Raw genomic sequence first — 17,614 nt, forward strand, 5'->3', positions numbered from 1 at the left:
ACACACCACACACTCCACACACATTTACCATACACTCGACACACACCACACACCACACACACCACACACATTTAACACACACTCCACACACTTCACACACACTCCACAGACTCCACACACACCACGCACACTCCACATACTCACCACACACTCCACACACACTCACCATACACTCCACACACACTTACCATACACTCCACACACACTCCACAGACTCCAGACACACTTCACACACCTCACACACACTCCACACACACTCCACACACCTCACACACACTTCACACACCTCACACACACTCCACACACACTCCACACACCTCACACACACTTCACACACTCCACACTCACCACACACACACTGCACACATACTCCACACACTCCACACACTTCTTCTCCAGCTCTTGTTTCTTTTAAAGGAGGTGAAAATCCATTTTCCCTCTCACACCTGAGACTCGGCTGCTGCATGCCTTTATCTGATTCTATTATCCCTCCCTCCAAATTTCCTTCTCTCCCTTTCTCTCTCTCTCTCTCTCTCTCTCTCTCTCTCTCTCTCTCTCTCTCTCTCTCTCTCTCTCTCTCTCTCTCTCTCTCTCTCTCTCTCTCTCTCTCTCTCTCTCTCTCTCTGCCTGAGTCCTTTATTCTAGTTATTAATGTATAGTGTATATGATATGATATTCCTGCACTTCTCACACTATGGATAAATGTGGTAATGAATAATAATAGTGTGTATCTGATGCTGCATTGAAGCTGCTGTGAAGAAGCTCTGCAGATGGAACTCAGAGGAAAACACCTGCAAACACCTGGAAATCTATTTTCGTCATAATTACTTTCAACCTCGTTTCTGATTCTAGAAAAATAATCTCCTTCAATCATTTTTAATTTTCTTTCTTTCTTTCTTTCTTTCTTTCTTTCTTTCTTTCTTTCTTTCTTTCTTTCTTTCTTTCTTTCTTTCTTTCTTTCTTTCTTTCTTTCTTTCTTTCTTTCTTTCTTCATTGTCCTCCCTCCCGCCCTCTCTTTATTTAAATACAAACTATTTTCTTGTTGTATAAACAGTGATGTCTGAATCTTTGGGAACTGTGTGTTTTTCCAAAAGTCTTTGTTATTAAGAATGTTTAGCTCTAAATCTTTTCTTTCTTTTTCACAATTCCTTTTTTCTCTCTTTTTTCCTTTTGGCTCCAACACCAGTCTGTGTACAGAGGATCTCCGGTTAGTATAGTTTATAGAAATATGTGCAGTATTGATATGTTGATGTATTTATTACTAGCTATGATAAAAAGATGAATTTTTTAATGTGACAGATCAAACTGGTTAATATCAACACCACGGATGTAGTAGACGGCAGACCCTCTATCGTCTTGGGCTTGATCTGGACCATCATATTATATTTTCAGGCAAGAGCATGAGCAGAAAAAAGCTTATTTGTTGTTAGCAGTTTGACTGAAAGAGTATCATCTGCTCACACACTGTTTTCTATCTGTAGATTGAGGAACTCACCAGCACTCTACCACCTCAGAATGTACAGACCAGCAGCACATCCTCAGTGGACAGCTCCAACAGCACTGAGGCCAACAGCCCGCCTGTCAAACGCAAGCCCCGCCTCTCTTTTCAGGGTGGAGCCAAGAAAGCTCTGCTTAAATGGGTTCAGAAAACTGCAACCAAGTATGAATTTAGTTTACACTCTGATTCCTAATTGACATCCCCAATTCCTTTATACTTCAGTTACTGAAATAGTCCAGAGGTCACATGATCAGGGCCTTAAAGACCTGATCCTGAATATTTACACTCTGGTTTAACTCTCTTTCTGTGTCTTTTTCTTCCTTCTTTCCATCCTTTCTTCCTTTTTTCCTTTCTACTTTTCTTTTCCTTCCTTCCTTCCTTCCTTCCTTCCTTCCTTCCTTCCTTCCTTCCTTCCTTCCTTCCTTCCTTCCTTCCTTCCTTTTTTCCCTGCTTTCTTCCTTCCTTGCTTTGTCCCTTCTTTCTTTTTTATTTTCTTCCTTTCTTTGTCCTTCCTTCCTTCCTTCCTTCCTTCCTTCCTTCCTTCCTTCCTTCCTTCCTTCCTTCCTACCTTCCTTCCTTCCTTCCTTCCTTCTTTCTTTCTTTCTTTCTTTCTTTCTTTCTTTCTTTCTTTCTTTCTTTCTTTCTTTCTTTCTTTCTTTCTTTCTTTCTTTCTTTCTTTCTTTCTTCCTTCCTTCCTTCCTTCCTTTCTACCCTGCTTTGTCCCTTCTTTCTTTTTTATTTTCTTTCTTTCTTTGTCCTTCCTTCCTTTCTTCCTTCCTTCCTTCCTTCCTTCCTTCCTTCCTTCCTTCCTTCCTTCCTTCCTTCCTTCCTTTGTCCTTCCTTCCTTCCTTCCTTCCTTCCTTCCTTCCTTCCTTCCTTCCTTCCTTCCTTCTTTCTTAGTCTTTTCTTTCCTCCTTCTTTGCTTTATTCACTACCAGGTCGGTTCTAGACATGTTGTTAGTAGGTTGAGATCATCATTTTAAAGTAAAGGAACAGTTTGGTGTAATATTGAACATCTAAATGTTGTTTTGTTATAAAATGTAGCAGCCAATAATTTTTGAAAAAGTATGAAAGTGTGGATTCTTTTATACTATTCTTCCTGTTCTTATATTCTTCTGTACTAAAAAGCTTTTTATTGTCCAATATATAACATTTGTTTTGACTTATTACAAACCCTACTTGTTTGGTTTCAAGCACATACAATCTTTATTCGAAAACAGTAAAAATGTCACACACTTGTAATTTGTATTCCTTCTTTGGGATTACAGGAGGCTGGGTCTGGACGTCAGGGATTTCGGACCTAGCTGGCGTTCCGGTGTAGCGTTCCACGCCGTCATTTTTGCAATGCGTCCTCAGCTGGTTGATATGGAGCGCGTGTGGAACCAACCCAACCGAGCCAACCTGGAGGAGGCGTTCTCATTGGCCGAGAGGGAGCTGGGCATCCCACGCCTTCTCGACCCTGAGGGTAAATATAGTCCTTCTTAATGAGTACGGGAATCTTTATTGTTTTACTGCATCAGTTAAACGGTGTACGTCATATATCATATCTTATATATATATATATATACATACACACATATATAAGATATGATATATGACGTACACCGTTTAACTGATGGTTGAAAAATGGTATATAGTAATATGTAGTAATTAGTTTTGCAATTAAATGAGTATCTAGATATAGTATAGGTATTAAAACAATTAATACAGCTCAATAAATGACTTTTTGCAATTAAATAATTATAAATAAAAATATATAATATTTTTGTGTAGGATTTGATTATGAGTATTATATTATTTTTTAATGTATTATAATACTGTAATGTGCTTTAGATGTGGACGTTGACAAGCCGGACGAGAAGTCCATCATGACGTACGTGGCTCAGTTCCTGAAGCATCATCCGGACGGTGCGGAAAGGGAGAGCTTCAAAAATGAGGATGAGGTATAATTATTTTTTACACCTTTGACCCTCAAATCTAATATGTTTTCTGTTATTTAAGCAATCAGTGTTTATATATATATATATATATATATATATATATATATATATATATATATATATATATATATATATATATATATATATATATATATATATTTGTACATACACTTTGTGGGCAGAAGTATTGGGACACTTGACATTTCCAGCCATATGTGGTTCTTCCCCAAACTGTTACTACAAAGAGTAAGGCGCACAATTACTGTATACTGGACATGTTTGGAGGCGGAAACATAAAGTGTACCCTTTAATTGAACTAGGAGACGTAAACCTGTTCCAGCATGACAATGCCCTTGAAACCAGCTCCATGAACAGTAGATGTTGGATTGGAAGATCTTCTGCAAAAGAGCTCTAAAACCTATTGAAAACATTTGGGATGAATGTGAATGCTGACTGCACCCCAGACCTCCTCATCTCTCCTACTGTACATCAGTACCCCCCCCCCCCCCCCGTGTTTAAATAAATCTCCATAAATCTCCACAAAATCTAGTGCAACATCAACCTTAAAAAAAAAAGGTCAGGTGTCTTATGGTCAGGTGTCCACAAACTTTTTGTCCACACACACACACACACACACACACACACACACACACACACACACACACACACACACACACACACACACACACACACACACACACATATATATATAAATATAAGAATGTAATGTTAGATTGACTCTGTTTTCCTGTACATTCGCTTAAGCCCATGATCGCATGATTTCAAGGTTTATACTTTCACCTTGTGTCCTACTTAAATCCCTTTCTTTCTTTCTTTCTTTCTTTCTTTCTTTCTTTCTTTCTTTCTTTCTTTCTTTCTTTCTTTCTTTCTTTCTTTCTTTCTTTCTTTCTCTTTCTCTCTCTCTCTCTCTCTCTCTCTCTCTCTCTCTCTCTCTCTCTCTCTCTCTCCTTTTTAATTTTCCTTTAATAACCTGCTGTGTTGTCCTTTTTCTTTTCGCTCATCATGCCTGCCTGTGTCCTGTAGTTTGGCTTTGCACCTCCTGTCTTTGGAGAAATGTCAGAGGTAGGCTCTTTCAGCGCCCGGAGGTTCCCGGATACGTTTATTTAATTATTTTCCCCTTTTGCTCGAATTACCTCCGTTTACAAACACCGTGTATGTGGCTGATTATCCTGTGTACACAGTGCACAGAATTTCCCACAGCCCCCAAAATCCTGTCACGCTTATTATCAGTACATTAGCTCCACAGCTCGACTGCTGATTTGCATAACAATAGGTCCCCTTCGGCGTCCCGCTAGTCGTTGATGATGTTGACAGTCAGACGATAAGCCTCAGAATTCAATAAACAAGGTTTTTCAGAGAGGTTACAGTCATGTCTGACTTCTCCCACCTGCAAAATATCAGACGATTCGGACAAATCAGCTCGGACTGGTTGGAGCGCTGTAGTTAATAGTCTCAATTTAGCGCTAATAAAGCTGACTGGGAGAAATAGAGGAGGTTCCCGATACCTAAATACCAGAATCGAGCAAAGTCAGCTTCTCATTCTTAATTAACGCATTTTTAAAAAATAAAGATTAATTAACAAATATATATTTATACATATACATATACATATATTAGTGAAATGGTACACAAAATATTCATGGTTCGATTAAGCTCAATTTTGGTACGGTTGGGTGGAGAAATGCAAAACATTGCTTGCCATTTTTTATTAACGCGGTTTATTATTATTATTAACATTTGTGCTCATCAACAGGTTACATTTTTTCATTTTTCATAATTTCAACAATTATAAATAAAACGCTTGTTTGGTTAAATAATATATAAAATAATATTTTATAATATTTTATAAAGATAGAATGAATCAAATTAGTGCAAAACACTTTTTTATTATATTGATTCATTTGATCAAACTGATTAAATACGTTTGAGTAAATGGAAAAAATGTAATTGAATTGTAATACCGACAGATGTGTATGTAACTGTTCTACTTATTTCATCAGACTTTAACAAATGTCTTCATTACTTCCATCCTTCATTTATTCACTCCCTCGATATGTGGAAGTGTCAGGATTTTCTCCTTTCAAGAGAAATTCTTGAATATGGAAACTGGAGATACAACGCTAAAGAATCCATATAACTAGTGTTATCCGCTAGCCACTTCCTGGTTAGCGGCTAATGCTAGCACTGTGTATTCTAGCGTTTTTAAATTGTATTTCCGGTACAGAGCGAGTGGCCACAGTGACACTGCGCTAACTCTAGTTTCTTTTGTATACCCCTGGCATTGTTGTGTATGTTTTTAAGTTTATTAGTAATTTAAAAAAATGCACTTGAAGTGCAAGGCAGAGCCTAAACAATCTTGGTGTCTGCCACCTAATACTTTCCTGAGTGAACTAAGATTGTAACTATGTTCCTCATGTGAAAAGACTGCACACATGTACCGAACCGAAAGCCCTGTACTGAAAGATTTCATTACAAATACGTGTACCATTACACCCCTAATATATATATATATATATATATATATATATATATATATATAATATGTGTTTGTGTATATATATATATATACACAAACACACAAACACACATGCACATTTGTTCATCTTGATTGAATTCACAGAACGATGTTTGCCCAGGTGGCGATGCTAACTAGCAGGAAATGTCAAGTCACCCCCCATTTACCCAACCCCCTCCCTCTCCCTCCCCCTCCTGTCAGCTTCAGCCCCCCGTGGAGTGGGCGTTTTGGGGTAAATGCACACGGTGATGAAAAGAAATATCTCACCCAGCATGACGTCTCCTTATAGCTGTAAATTGGACCAAAGTCGATCTGGGATTGAACTCTGTATTGTAATTACACACATGCTGTGCAAACTTACTCTGTGTAACAAAACTGAGGTTTTTTAAAATAACATTTTAGTCCAGGATGTGAGGATTTATTTGCTCAATCTTTTAATATCACTCTGTTTGTCAGCGTGAACAGAGGAGCGTTCTGAGGGAGCTGAAGGTCTGGGCAGATCAGATGATCAGGGATTGCGCTGAGGCTCGGGCTGATGCCCGGGATCTCGGTCAGCATTATCAGGTACGTCATAAATAGTGCTGTCAAAATGAAAGCAGTATAATGCAAATTCATTTGAAAAAATATAAATAAATAAATAAATATAAAAGTGGCAAAATTAAAACCTTTAACGCAACACACATTTATTCACAAAATCCTTTCTTTAGTCATATATTTAAAAGAAATAAACACTACCAGAAAATTATTTTTAATCACTAAACATTTGTTTTACTGATGCACCAAGTCTTAAATCAGCACCCAAATCCGCTGTTATGCACACGTCCGGCAATTAAAACAGTCCGTGTGGAAACATAACAATTGTTCTGTTTGGTAGTGGTGTCGTGATTATTTACGTCATTTAAAACACCATAATTACTATAAAATATTTACAAAAATATTTTGTCTGTATGCTCCATGTTGAGTTTGGTTTTACTAATAATAAACATACATTTGCATAAAGCATCAAAATTTGTTCATGCACATGTTTATTTGAGTTTTAAAAACTTATAAAGATAAGTCGGAATCAGATTCACAATATTTTATTGATCCTTTAGGAGAATTATTGCTTTGCAGTTGCTCGAATAAAATTGGAGTAAAGATAAAAGTAAAATTATAATAATAAAAAAAGTTAATATACACAACGTTCAATATTATGTAAAAAAATATATATATATAAGCTGAAACAGATCAGACTACAATGATAGTTTTTATAAATGCAGACTTTTTCTAATACTTTATAGTTTCTGTAGTAACAGCTCATTTAGAGGGTGGTAAGAATGGAAGTGTTGATACGGAATGCAAAAATGTTTTGTAAGGACCCTCCAGTTTGGTTTGGTTTTCCTGTAATGTGATTGGAGGAAACAAAAAATTTCTTTTTTAATTATTATCATTTTTTATTTATTTCTGACAAAAAGAGAAACGCTGAACACACTATTTATAGCTTATAGCAGAACAGAAATGTACATTATTCGTAGTTGAAATTATTAAATGCATCCAAAGTGCATTTTCCGAAATCGCTTTTATGAAAATTGTGAATGGTATCACATTGCTGAAAGAGTCTGTTATATGACATTTAAGGAACTAAGGGATTTGTGACCACATATTGGTGATGGACAGGTTGACGGACGAGGTCAGACAGGAGTCTCTGTGGGCCATGATGTTTGCGGATTTTATTGTGATTTGAGGTGAGAGCAGGGAGCAGGTTGAGAAGAGCCTGAAGAGATAGAGGTATGTGCTGGAGAAAAGGGAAATAAAAGTCAGTAGGAGTAAGACAGAGTACATGTGTGTAAATGAGAGGGAGGGCAGTGAAGTGGTGGGGTTGCAGGGAGAAGAGGTGGAGAAGGTGGAAGAGTTCAGGTACCTAAGGTAAACATTGCAAAGTAATGGAGAGTGTGTTAGAGAAGTGTAGAAAATAGTGCTTGCAGGGTGTAGTGGGTGGAGAAGAGTGATAGCAGGAGTGATTTGTGATAGAAGGGTATCTGCAAAAGTGAAAGGGACTGTGGTGAGACCGTCTCTAGATTACGTACTGTATGTAACCCTAGTTCCCTGAGGAAACGAGCTGCTCGAAATGCTTTGGGAACACCTCGCATTGTCCACGCTCTAAATCACATGTGAAATCCAGCCAATAGGCAAGTCTTGACATCATCGCCGGGCTCCGTCACGTAAACCAGGAATTTACAAAATGTAGCGACATAAGCTTGTGAAAAAGTGAATGTAAGTGCTGCAGGGATGCAGGGAGTATAGCTTGTTGACGCAGTGTCTCGAACTAGGGTTAACCTAGAGACATTCCCTTTTAGGAACTCAAGCTGCGTCGAATCGCTTTGGGAACAAGTGTCCAATCACGCCATACTGACTAGTCGGTGCCTATTGTGTCTTAACACCATCAGCATGCATGGCAGAGGAGCCAGGAGTGTCTCTGACGTTGAGGTCGTAAAACCTGATGAAGGTCAAAGGGGTGGACCAGCCCGCAGCGTTGCATATAGGGGAACCACCATGGACCAGGCCATAGAGGCTGCCATAGTCCGGGTTAAATTGCCTCTGAAAGGAGTGGGATGACCAGACTCATAACATGTGTTAATGGCATCCACTATTCATCTGCTAAGAGTCTGCTTATTGGCAGAAAAACCTTCCCTATTTGGGCAATAGCAGACAAACAGCTGTTCTGGATATGGATATGTATCCAGTGCTTGCACTGGACACAGTCAATTTTGCTTTTCCTGGTCTGGGGCTAGGAAAGGAGGAGGGCAGAATGCCTGCAAAAGGACAGGTCGTAAGGGAGCCGTAGGCACCTTAGGCACATACCCAGGTTTAGGGTAGAGAAAAGCACTGGGGTAAATCTAGGAGAGATGGAGCCACAGACAAAGCCTGTGGGTCCCCAACCCTCTTAAGGTAGGATATTGCCAAAATACGGCCAAATCCCACACAGGCACTCTGGGTCGTATGCCAGGCCTCAGCCTCTGGGTGCCACGTAGGAAACGTGTCACAAGAGGGTTTTTCCCTAGCGACAGGGTAGAATAGGCCGCGATAGCGGACACGTAAATATTTAGGGTGGACGGGGGCCAACCCTGTGGCAAACTGTTCCTGCAAGAACTCCAGAACTGACCCACCCGGGCAGTTGACTGGGTCTAACTGGTGGTGCTCACACCACGTGGTAAACATCTGCCATCTAGCGGCATATGACCTCCTCATGGAGGGAGCTCTGGAATGGAGGATGGTCTCAACTACCTTAGTAGAGAGTGGCCTCGGGGGCCACAGTCATAGGTTCCATAACTCTGGGCGGGGCTAAACTAGGGTTCCCCCTGCCTACCTTGCCTCAAAAGGGTGTCTGCTCTCCAGTTCAACGGGCCCGGGATGTAAACTGCTCTCAATGAGATGAGTTTCCCTAGGGACCATTGGAGAATTGGGATAGGACCACGGGGGGCGGAGACCATGTATGAGACCACCGACATGTTGTCCATACGGACCAGCACACGGCGATCGCTCAGGTTGAGTGCTTTCCTCTGGGAACAGGAGCTCGGCCCAACAGGGGAGGCTGGAGAGGACTCATCCGTCTCCATGCTTTCTGCTAGGTAGGCCTGTGAGCCTTACGACCTTTGGCGCCACTTTGCCCCACGAAAGCGGGACCTAAACCGCGAGGGACATCACTCTCCATGATCTCCGGGAGCGGATTGTGCGTATAGCCATATGGCTACGGTCACTCTTCGGAGCCGATTGAGCATGCACTACACCCAAGCAAACAACACATAGCTCATTCCCCCCGTAATGAAACGGTGGCAAGGAGGGACACACATGCAAAAATGGGTTTGCCTTTTAGCCATGGTTGCACAGATTCACACACAAAGTGCTTACCTGGACAATCAGAAGCTAATTCCAGCCATTTTGTAGCTTCCTGGTTTCCGTGGCGTCACCCGCCGATGACATCACGCTTGCCTATTGGCCGGATTTCAATATGTGATTCAAAGCGTGGACAACGCGAGACGTTTCCAAAGCGTTTCGACGCAGCGTCTAGTTCCTGAAAGGGAACTGCGATGTTGTATGGTTTAGAGACAGTGGCAGAAGCAGAAGATGTTGAGAATTTCGTCGGGAGTGACAAGGATGGAAAGGATTAGAAATGAGTTTATTAGAGGGACAGAGCATGTAGGACGTTTTGGAGACAAGGTAAGGAAAGCGAGATTGAGATGGTTTGGACATGTGCAGAGGAGGGACGTGGTATATTGGTAGGAGAATGCTGAGGGTGGACCAGTATAGAGAAAAGGAGGAAGACCAAGGAGCAGGGTTTATGGATGTGGACCTTCTAATTAGAAGTCCAACATCTTAACCAATAAGTTTCCACCTCCCTCTTAATATCATAGGAGAAAAGTGTGTAGCTACAGTGTCTTCTTTCTTGTTATAAAAAGTAGTATATAACAATATTATACACATCTTTAAATATGATTCGATGGTTTCAGGATGATCCCTGGTTTACGTTGCACATGCAGATGTTTAAGAAGGTTTAAGATTTTTACTGTTATTGTTGTGATATTCTGGTGTAGAGATTTATATCCACAAATACGGACCTGCCCATAACCCACTGATCCTGTGCTGTGAAAGAAAGCGATGAGCCTGTGGTCGACTGCTGGTGGTGTGTGTAATGAGTGTGTGTCAGCAGGCTGCAAGCCTGCAGGTGTGTTACATTTTTAACTAAGAGCTCTATAGGGAATCAGATCTGGAAAGATGGAGAGAAGTATAAATAGGCGTTTCTGCATAAATACACAAATGCCTCGAAATCTGCATGTGGCCATTTCTTTTTAATTTTTTGGTTCCTTGCATTTGTTTTAACATGTTCACATTTGTGAGCAACTCACTATAAGATTGGTTTGTGCTTTTTTACACCGTGTCCCCATTTCCAGTTATAATAACCTCCACTCTTCTGGGAAGATGTTCCACTAGATTTTTGTGAAAATTTGTGAAGATTCTTTCAGCCACAAGGGTGTGAGTAAAGTCAGGTACTGATGTAGGTGAGGAGGTGAGGAGTTCTGGGGGGCAGGTGTCAGCATTCACATTCTTCCCAAAGGTGTTCTAAAGGATTACAGCTCTACAGCAGGAGATCTTCCACTCCAAACTATGTAAAGCAGATGTTTATGGAGCTGGCTTTGTGCATAAGGATAATCTCATGCTTGAACAGGTTTGGGTCTCCTAGTTCAAGTGAAAGGAAAATTTCCTGTTACAGCATCCAAAGACGTCTGATACCATTGTCACCATCTTTGTGGTAACAGTTTGGGGAAGAACCACATACAACTAAACTTAATCTTAAAAGAAGTCACAATCTGGTCAAATAGTTGTTTTCGCTCCTAATAGCTTTCTTAGTTTTAAATGTACATTATATAGACAAAAGTACTGGGACACCTGACATTTCCAAAAATATGTGGTTCCTCCCCAAACCTTTAGCAAACCAAAAGGCACAAAATTTCACAGGACGTCTTTAGATGAGGGAACATGGCATTTTCTCTTCACTCGAACTAGAAGACTCAAAACGGTTCCTGCATTCCCTGTGCACAAAGCCACCATGAACATATGGTTTACTTGGGTTGGTGTGGAAGATCTTCTGCTATAGTGCTTTTGAACATGATGACTGTGAACACTGACTGCACCCCAGGCCTCCTCACATCACTTACATCAGTACCTGATTTTACTAACACTCTTGTAGCTGAATGAATCTTCACAAAATCTAGTTGAACATCTTCCCAGAAGAGTGGAGGTTCTTATTACAGCAAATGGAGACTAAATGTAAAATGGGATGTTTAAAAAGTACAAGTCTTGTGTATACTGAAGCACTAGAGCTGAGTTTTAATTGTTACTAATCGTGGTATATGTTGCCCTGTTGGTGTTTCTCAGGTCTTTAAGCATTACCGTGTGCAGTATGAGATGAGGAGGAGACAAGTGGAGTCCTGTATTCAATCTGTTCAGAAGGATGGCATGCTTACTTCAGACCAAGCTCTGGTTAAACAAGCCTGGGAGAGACTTACTGCTAGGGTAACCCATATACACAGACACACACACTATTCATCCCAACAGGAAATAACTATGCTACATTAAACCTTTGTGGTTCATTGTTCATTGAACATGGCTACATTGGGACTTCATAACACGTTACCTATACATCATTAATGTCCTTTTGGATGATTTATGCAAAGATCATATCAAAACCTTGTCCGTTTTCTAGTTTTATAACTTTGCCATGATGTTGAGGAGCTAGTGGAGATAGAAGTGAACAAAGAAATCCTGCATTACACCAGGTTCATGCATATGCCAGGGGCAGGCGGTATATCAGTGGTTAAGTCTTTGAGAAAGTTCGGGATTCAAGTCTCAGTGTGGCTAAACTTTTTCAAGTTCAATTTAAATGTATTTTTATAGCGTTTTTCACATTGGACATTGTTTTAAAGCAGCTTTACAGAATGTAAGAATTATAGAACATATAAATAAGTGAACAATGTGTATTTATCTCTAATGAGCAAACCTGGAGAGACTGTCGCAAGGAAAATCTCCTTTAGATGGTATGAGGAAGAAACTTTGAGAGGAACCAGACCCAGTCCTCATCTGAGTGACAGCAAGAGTGTGATTATAAATCATTCAAACGAAATACCAGAGGGTAAAAAATATCATGAGCACCAGAGTGTGTGATTAGTAGTAATATGTCCTTTCCCTCAGTCAGTTGGCGTTGTGGAACCAGGAGCTCCTGAGCAATAAATTAGCTCAACATCTGAGATCATTTAAGATTCGACACCAACTACTGCATGCCAGAACCTTTAAATGTTTAATGATAGAAAAACAGCATATTCAGAATGGTATTTTTTGAAATATTGATTAGGAGGTTGAAGTCTAATGTCTGAAATCTTCATGGAATGGAATCCAACTGAAGATGGAACATCTCTACATTGCTCGGAATCCTCGGGGGGCCGGCATCTATTCTTTAAAGGTCCAAGATCTTTGTGAGGTGGGACGCAATCGGAGGTGGCGCAACCTCTAGATACCTTGGGAACCTTGCAGGGATCCAAACCAACACTCTTTGGAATGAAAATGGACTGAGAGGACTTGAGCAAGGCTCTTAACCCTCTGTGCTCCAGGGTTGATGTATCATGGTAAATATGCAAAGATAGAATTTGTCTGTGCTGTAACAGCAGTGCTGCAGTGCAGAAGTGCAGCGTTCGTCTCTGCACCAAGTCTGTTTTCACTGCACGCCCTGAATTTAAACTCGAGTCTCTATCAGTGAACAGATGGTAACCTCAACAATGATAGAACCATAAGGAATGGACATTCGGTGTAACTCAGATAAGGATTGAGTCTGGTTCCTCTCAAGGTTTCCTCCTCCTGCCATCTCAGAGACTTTTCCTTTGCCACAGTCACCACTAGCTCGTTCATTAGAGATAAACTTAGAGACTAATTTATACATTGTATACATTATATTTGTTATCTGTTTATTTTTAGAAAACTGATTTTGGCATAAGGTCCATTATTAAAAGTGATATACGAGTAAATTTGAATTAGAGTTTCTATTCAAAATGAACACAGTTTGACATTAACATTTAGCCATTTCAACATAAATGTTTAGAGTTACTACACTAGTAGAAGTAAACTACTATTGTTTACGGTCATCTTATAATTTCACACTGTAAAAAGTCCTCATCTGGTTAAGACTCACAATGTTATGTCTATAAATCGTATTGATCATATTTTAAGAAAAAATCCTATGCGAGAGCAGATTGTGTAAGATTATTATGATTGTTCAAGATTCTTTATCATTTTTTTCTTACTTAGTCAAGCTTAAAGTAACCTGCAAATTGAGATTAATTATCATCAGAGTTATCTTTTAAGACTTTATTTTAGCTATAATAACTGGTTTTAAAATTGCCCAGTACAGTGCAGCATCGATCTTTGCGGGGGGGTACGTTCTAATACCCCTCACGAGTAACAAAAAATGGTGAGGTTTTGACTCCACTTTTGATGGTTCCATTTTTCAAGAGGGAATTGTACATGTACCGTAGTGTAAACTAAACAAGAATTGTGAATTACTTGTTATAAATGTTTTATTTACTATTTTAAATGAATAATACAATAAATAAATAGTTTTTCGAACATTTTTATGTAATTTCTTTACTAGAAACTTGAAATGTTACTCGGAACTTTTGAGCCACTCGCGGCTTCACGTCATCAGATTTTTCATGAGTTACTCTCAGTCCAGTTCCAAACAAATAGTCGCAAACTATCGAGGTCACGAGTATCGAGGTTCCACTGTTATAACTATGACTGCTTGTAATAAGTGTCTTATTTTGAGATGTTTTGTTCTTTTCTAAAGCCTAGATATGTTTTCTTATTTCAGGTGTACAGTAATTGGTGTATCTTACTGCAGATCATTTGACTTGTTTCTAATTTTTTAGTTACTTTAGTCAAGTTGTAGTTTATTTTAGTTATGTTTTTCCAGTGTAATGTGAGGGAAAGCAAAAAAATTGTTGTTTGGATTCAAAATAATGGAGAATTCGTAACTCTGTAGCTTGCCGTAGCTTTACTCATAGTTGAATGTCACCTGTAGTTAGTACGATATTTAATATCCATTTGCAAAAGAAACAAAATATAGAATAATAAAAAAAAAAAAATTAATACAAACAATAATGTGCTGCTTAAGGAATATAATCAGCGATGGACCAGATACTATGTGCTGACTGCAATTAATTATATTGAAACCAACATAAACCAAAATAAATTATCTTCAGCTTCTGGATTGGCATATGCAGCTGGATGGTGGGTTGCCAGATCCTCTGGGTTCTATAGGTGTGTGGCTTCACCAGGCAGAGAAAATCCTCCGAGAGGACCTGGTTCCTGAGCAGAGCCACGAGGAGACGGCGAATGCCATCCACCGAACGCGGCAACTCCATCAGGTAGATGACAAATCACCACGGGGGAGAGGAGGTTGTGGGGAGGAGAAGGGAAATGAGGGATGGGGTGTCTGAGCAGGAGAATAGCAGGACTGAGCATGATGGATGTGTACGGCTTTGTTTACCGCAGGAGGTCCTCGGCCTCTGCGAAACGCACCAGCAGACCTTCCGGCGTTTCCACAGGGACCGGAGTGTCGCTGGCGTTCTCTTACCTGCCGAGCAGCTCCAAGACATGGCAGAGAGGTGTGTGTAAGAAAGATAAAAATGTGCCAAGACGTGTTCAAGTGGTGAATCCATCCAAAAGCGAAATTTGAGAAGAAATTGTTCAAACAAGACAAGCTACCGGTATTCCAAAGCCTTCAGTGGTGTCCTGAGAAAAAAAACAGCTATTAAATCCACATGAATATATTTGAGCTGGTGCAGTTCGCTACAGATTCGGGTTGCGTGTTCTGACTAGTGCACTCTGAAAATGCAGATGTGATTGAATACCTGCTAGACGCTCTCATAGTGACTAAAATCGCAATCTGATTGGTTGAAGCATTTGCTTCAAGCTACACCTGATTTGACTGCTGAAATCTGATTGGATAGAAACATAGAGAAAAGCTATGAAATAAAGAGAAGAGATAATCAGGAATAATTTAATAGATATTTTATAATTCAAATGACATTCCTATAGTTTTACAAGCGACACTCACTCTGTAAGCAAAAAAAAACATCTCAAGTACACGGCGCGTCCAGGGATCTTAATTGAGGGTTCCTATTGGTCAGAAACTGTCAATTTATTTTCTATAGTAGTAGCTCTAAAGGGACAAGTTCCAGCTACAGAACAAATCACAAGTTCCATTCAGACGTCAAGTTTTATTAGCCACGTGCACAACTATGCGGTTTTAATGACTGGTCCGTGGCATAAAATGGAATTTTAAAAATGTTAAAAATAAAAAAAAAATAATAATAATTAGACAATAATAAAAGAGTAGAAATTAAATATAGTTGTAATATACATAGAATTTACATTTAAATACAAATCAATTGTAGACAATATAATGTGCTTGGCATTGTGAATTATAATTTGTGTAAACCTTCTCAGCTGCTACAATAGTGATGAAACTGGAGACTCCTTCCAAAAAAGCTCCTTATTATACTTTTATTTTTTGATGTCTAACAGATTAAATTACGTATCCACCTCCTCACACATACATCTGAGCAAACTGCAATTTTGGGAGTCGAGGTACCGCATGCTGGGCTTCCTCTCGCTCGGCGAATCCAAGCTGAAATCCTGGATAATTAAATACGGACGGCGGGAATCGACCGAGCTCCTGCTCCAGAGTTACGTGGTGAGTGTAGAGCATCATGCTCGAAGGTGTTTGATTAAACGATTATACCGAACATTCATTTAAAATTATTATAGAAAATTATAAAATTCAATTATTATTTGATTAAACTACAATTTCATGCTACGACATCCATAGACATCTTATACAATTGTTTAGGAGAAGAACAACATATGCGTATTAATATAATAATGGCATGTTTTATTCTCTTTCCATCTTAGCTGCACCTTTAAATATAGCATTTTAAATATACAATAAAACCTGTTAGGACTCACTGCGAAATCTATTAAAGTTTCGAGATTTTTCTCGAAAAATTAAAAATTAACCGGTTGTCCTGTTTGTTTTTTTGTTTGTTTCTTTCTTTCTTCTGCTCCTAGTCGTTTGTCGAAGGTGAGCATTTCTTCCAAAAGTACGACTCCGTCTATGAGGCTCTCAAGCAGAGCGCCGTGCTGTACATAAGCGCTGATGCTTCAGGCAAGAATCTATCTATCTATCTATCTATCTATCTATCTATCTATCTATCTATCTATCTATCTATCTATCTATCTGTCTGTCTGTCTGTCTGTCTGTCTGTCTGTCTGTCTGTCTGTCTGTCTGTCTGTCTGTCTGTCTGTCTGTCTGTCTGTTCCTTCATCCATTCATCAGTGTCGCTCTATATGAATGTCTGTCTGTGCATCTGTTTATCTATCATCCATCCTTCTGCCTGTCTGTCTCTCTCTCTGTCTCTCTTTTTGTGTCTCTCTATTAAGGCAAAAACAGATGTTGTAGATATTCTGATATGATTGTATGTAGTTATTGTGAGGAACTCACCCAGAACCTGTTCAGTCCCTCAGATAAATCTGCACACGCACATTTTAAACACTTTATTTAGCATTTCCACAAATCAGGGTAATAAAAGCTTGAAATCAGAGCGTTTATAAGACAGATATTATCGTAGATATTATGTACACATGGTAACAACATTTCTGCGGTTTATTTGTCTTCTGCGCCCACTGTCTCCGTGTCCTCGGGGTGGAATCCTATCAGACGTCGCTCTGAACCTCAGCAAGATCAATCCTTGAGGGACGCAATAGTCAATCAGTCTCAGCCTGCAGCATCCCCTCCTCTCACACGCACGCACACACACACACACACACACACACACACACACACACACACACACACACACACGCACACATGCACACGTCCACGTACTGTCCCGTCGTTTGTCTCGTTCTCCTCAGGCGTTTGGTAAATGAGTTTTTTTCGAGCCCTGTATTCAGCGGGGAGTTTCACTCCATTAGTGGAGACGTCCTAATGGGTTCCTCTCAGAACCGTAGCCGAAACAAACATGTTGCTCTCACCCTGCCTGTGGCTACAAA

General features: G+C 39.8%; 1 protein-coding gene across 1 annotated transcript in view; it reads left to right on the forward strand.

Moving 5' to 3' along the window:
• Positions 1–17,614, forward strand: part of syne1a (spectrin repeat containing, nuclear envelope 1a) — a 216,644-nt gene that overhangs the window by 46,305 nt on the left and 152,725 nt on the right. Inside the window, exons 5-16 of the mRNA XM_083562574.1 lie at positions 1,187–1,207; positions 1,300–1,392; positions 1,482–1,660; positions 2,767–2,963; positions 3,332–3,441; positions 4,483–4,521; positions 6,431–6,538; positions 11,888–12,025; positions 14,761–14,925; positions 15,053–15,165; positions 16,088–16,256; positions 16,631–16,727. Coding sequence (XP_083418700.1) covers positions 1,187–1,207; positions 1,300–1,392; positions 1,482–1,660; positions 2,767–2,963; positions 3,332–3,441; positions 4,483–4,521; positions 6,431–6,538; positions 11,888–12,025; positions 14,761–14,925; positions 15,053–15,165; positions 16,088–16,256; positions 16,631–16,727 — 1,429 coding nt within the window. The remainder of the gene's footprint in view (positions 1–1,186; positions 1,208–1,299; positions 1,393–1,481; positions 1,661–2,766; positions 2,964–3,331; positions 3,442–4,482; positions 4,522–6,430; positions 6,539–11,887; positions 12,026–14,760; positions 14,926–15,052; positions 15,166–16,087; positions 16,257–16,630; positions 16,728–17,614) is intronic.

This window comes from Silurus aristotelis (assembly GCF_946808225.1).
Source record: "Silurus aristotelis genome assembly, chromosome: 15".
Classification (NCBI taxonomy): Eukaryota; Metazoa; Chordata; class Actinopteri; order Siluriformes; family Siluridae; genus Silurus; species Silurus aristotelis.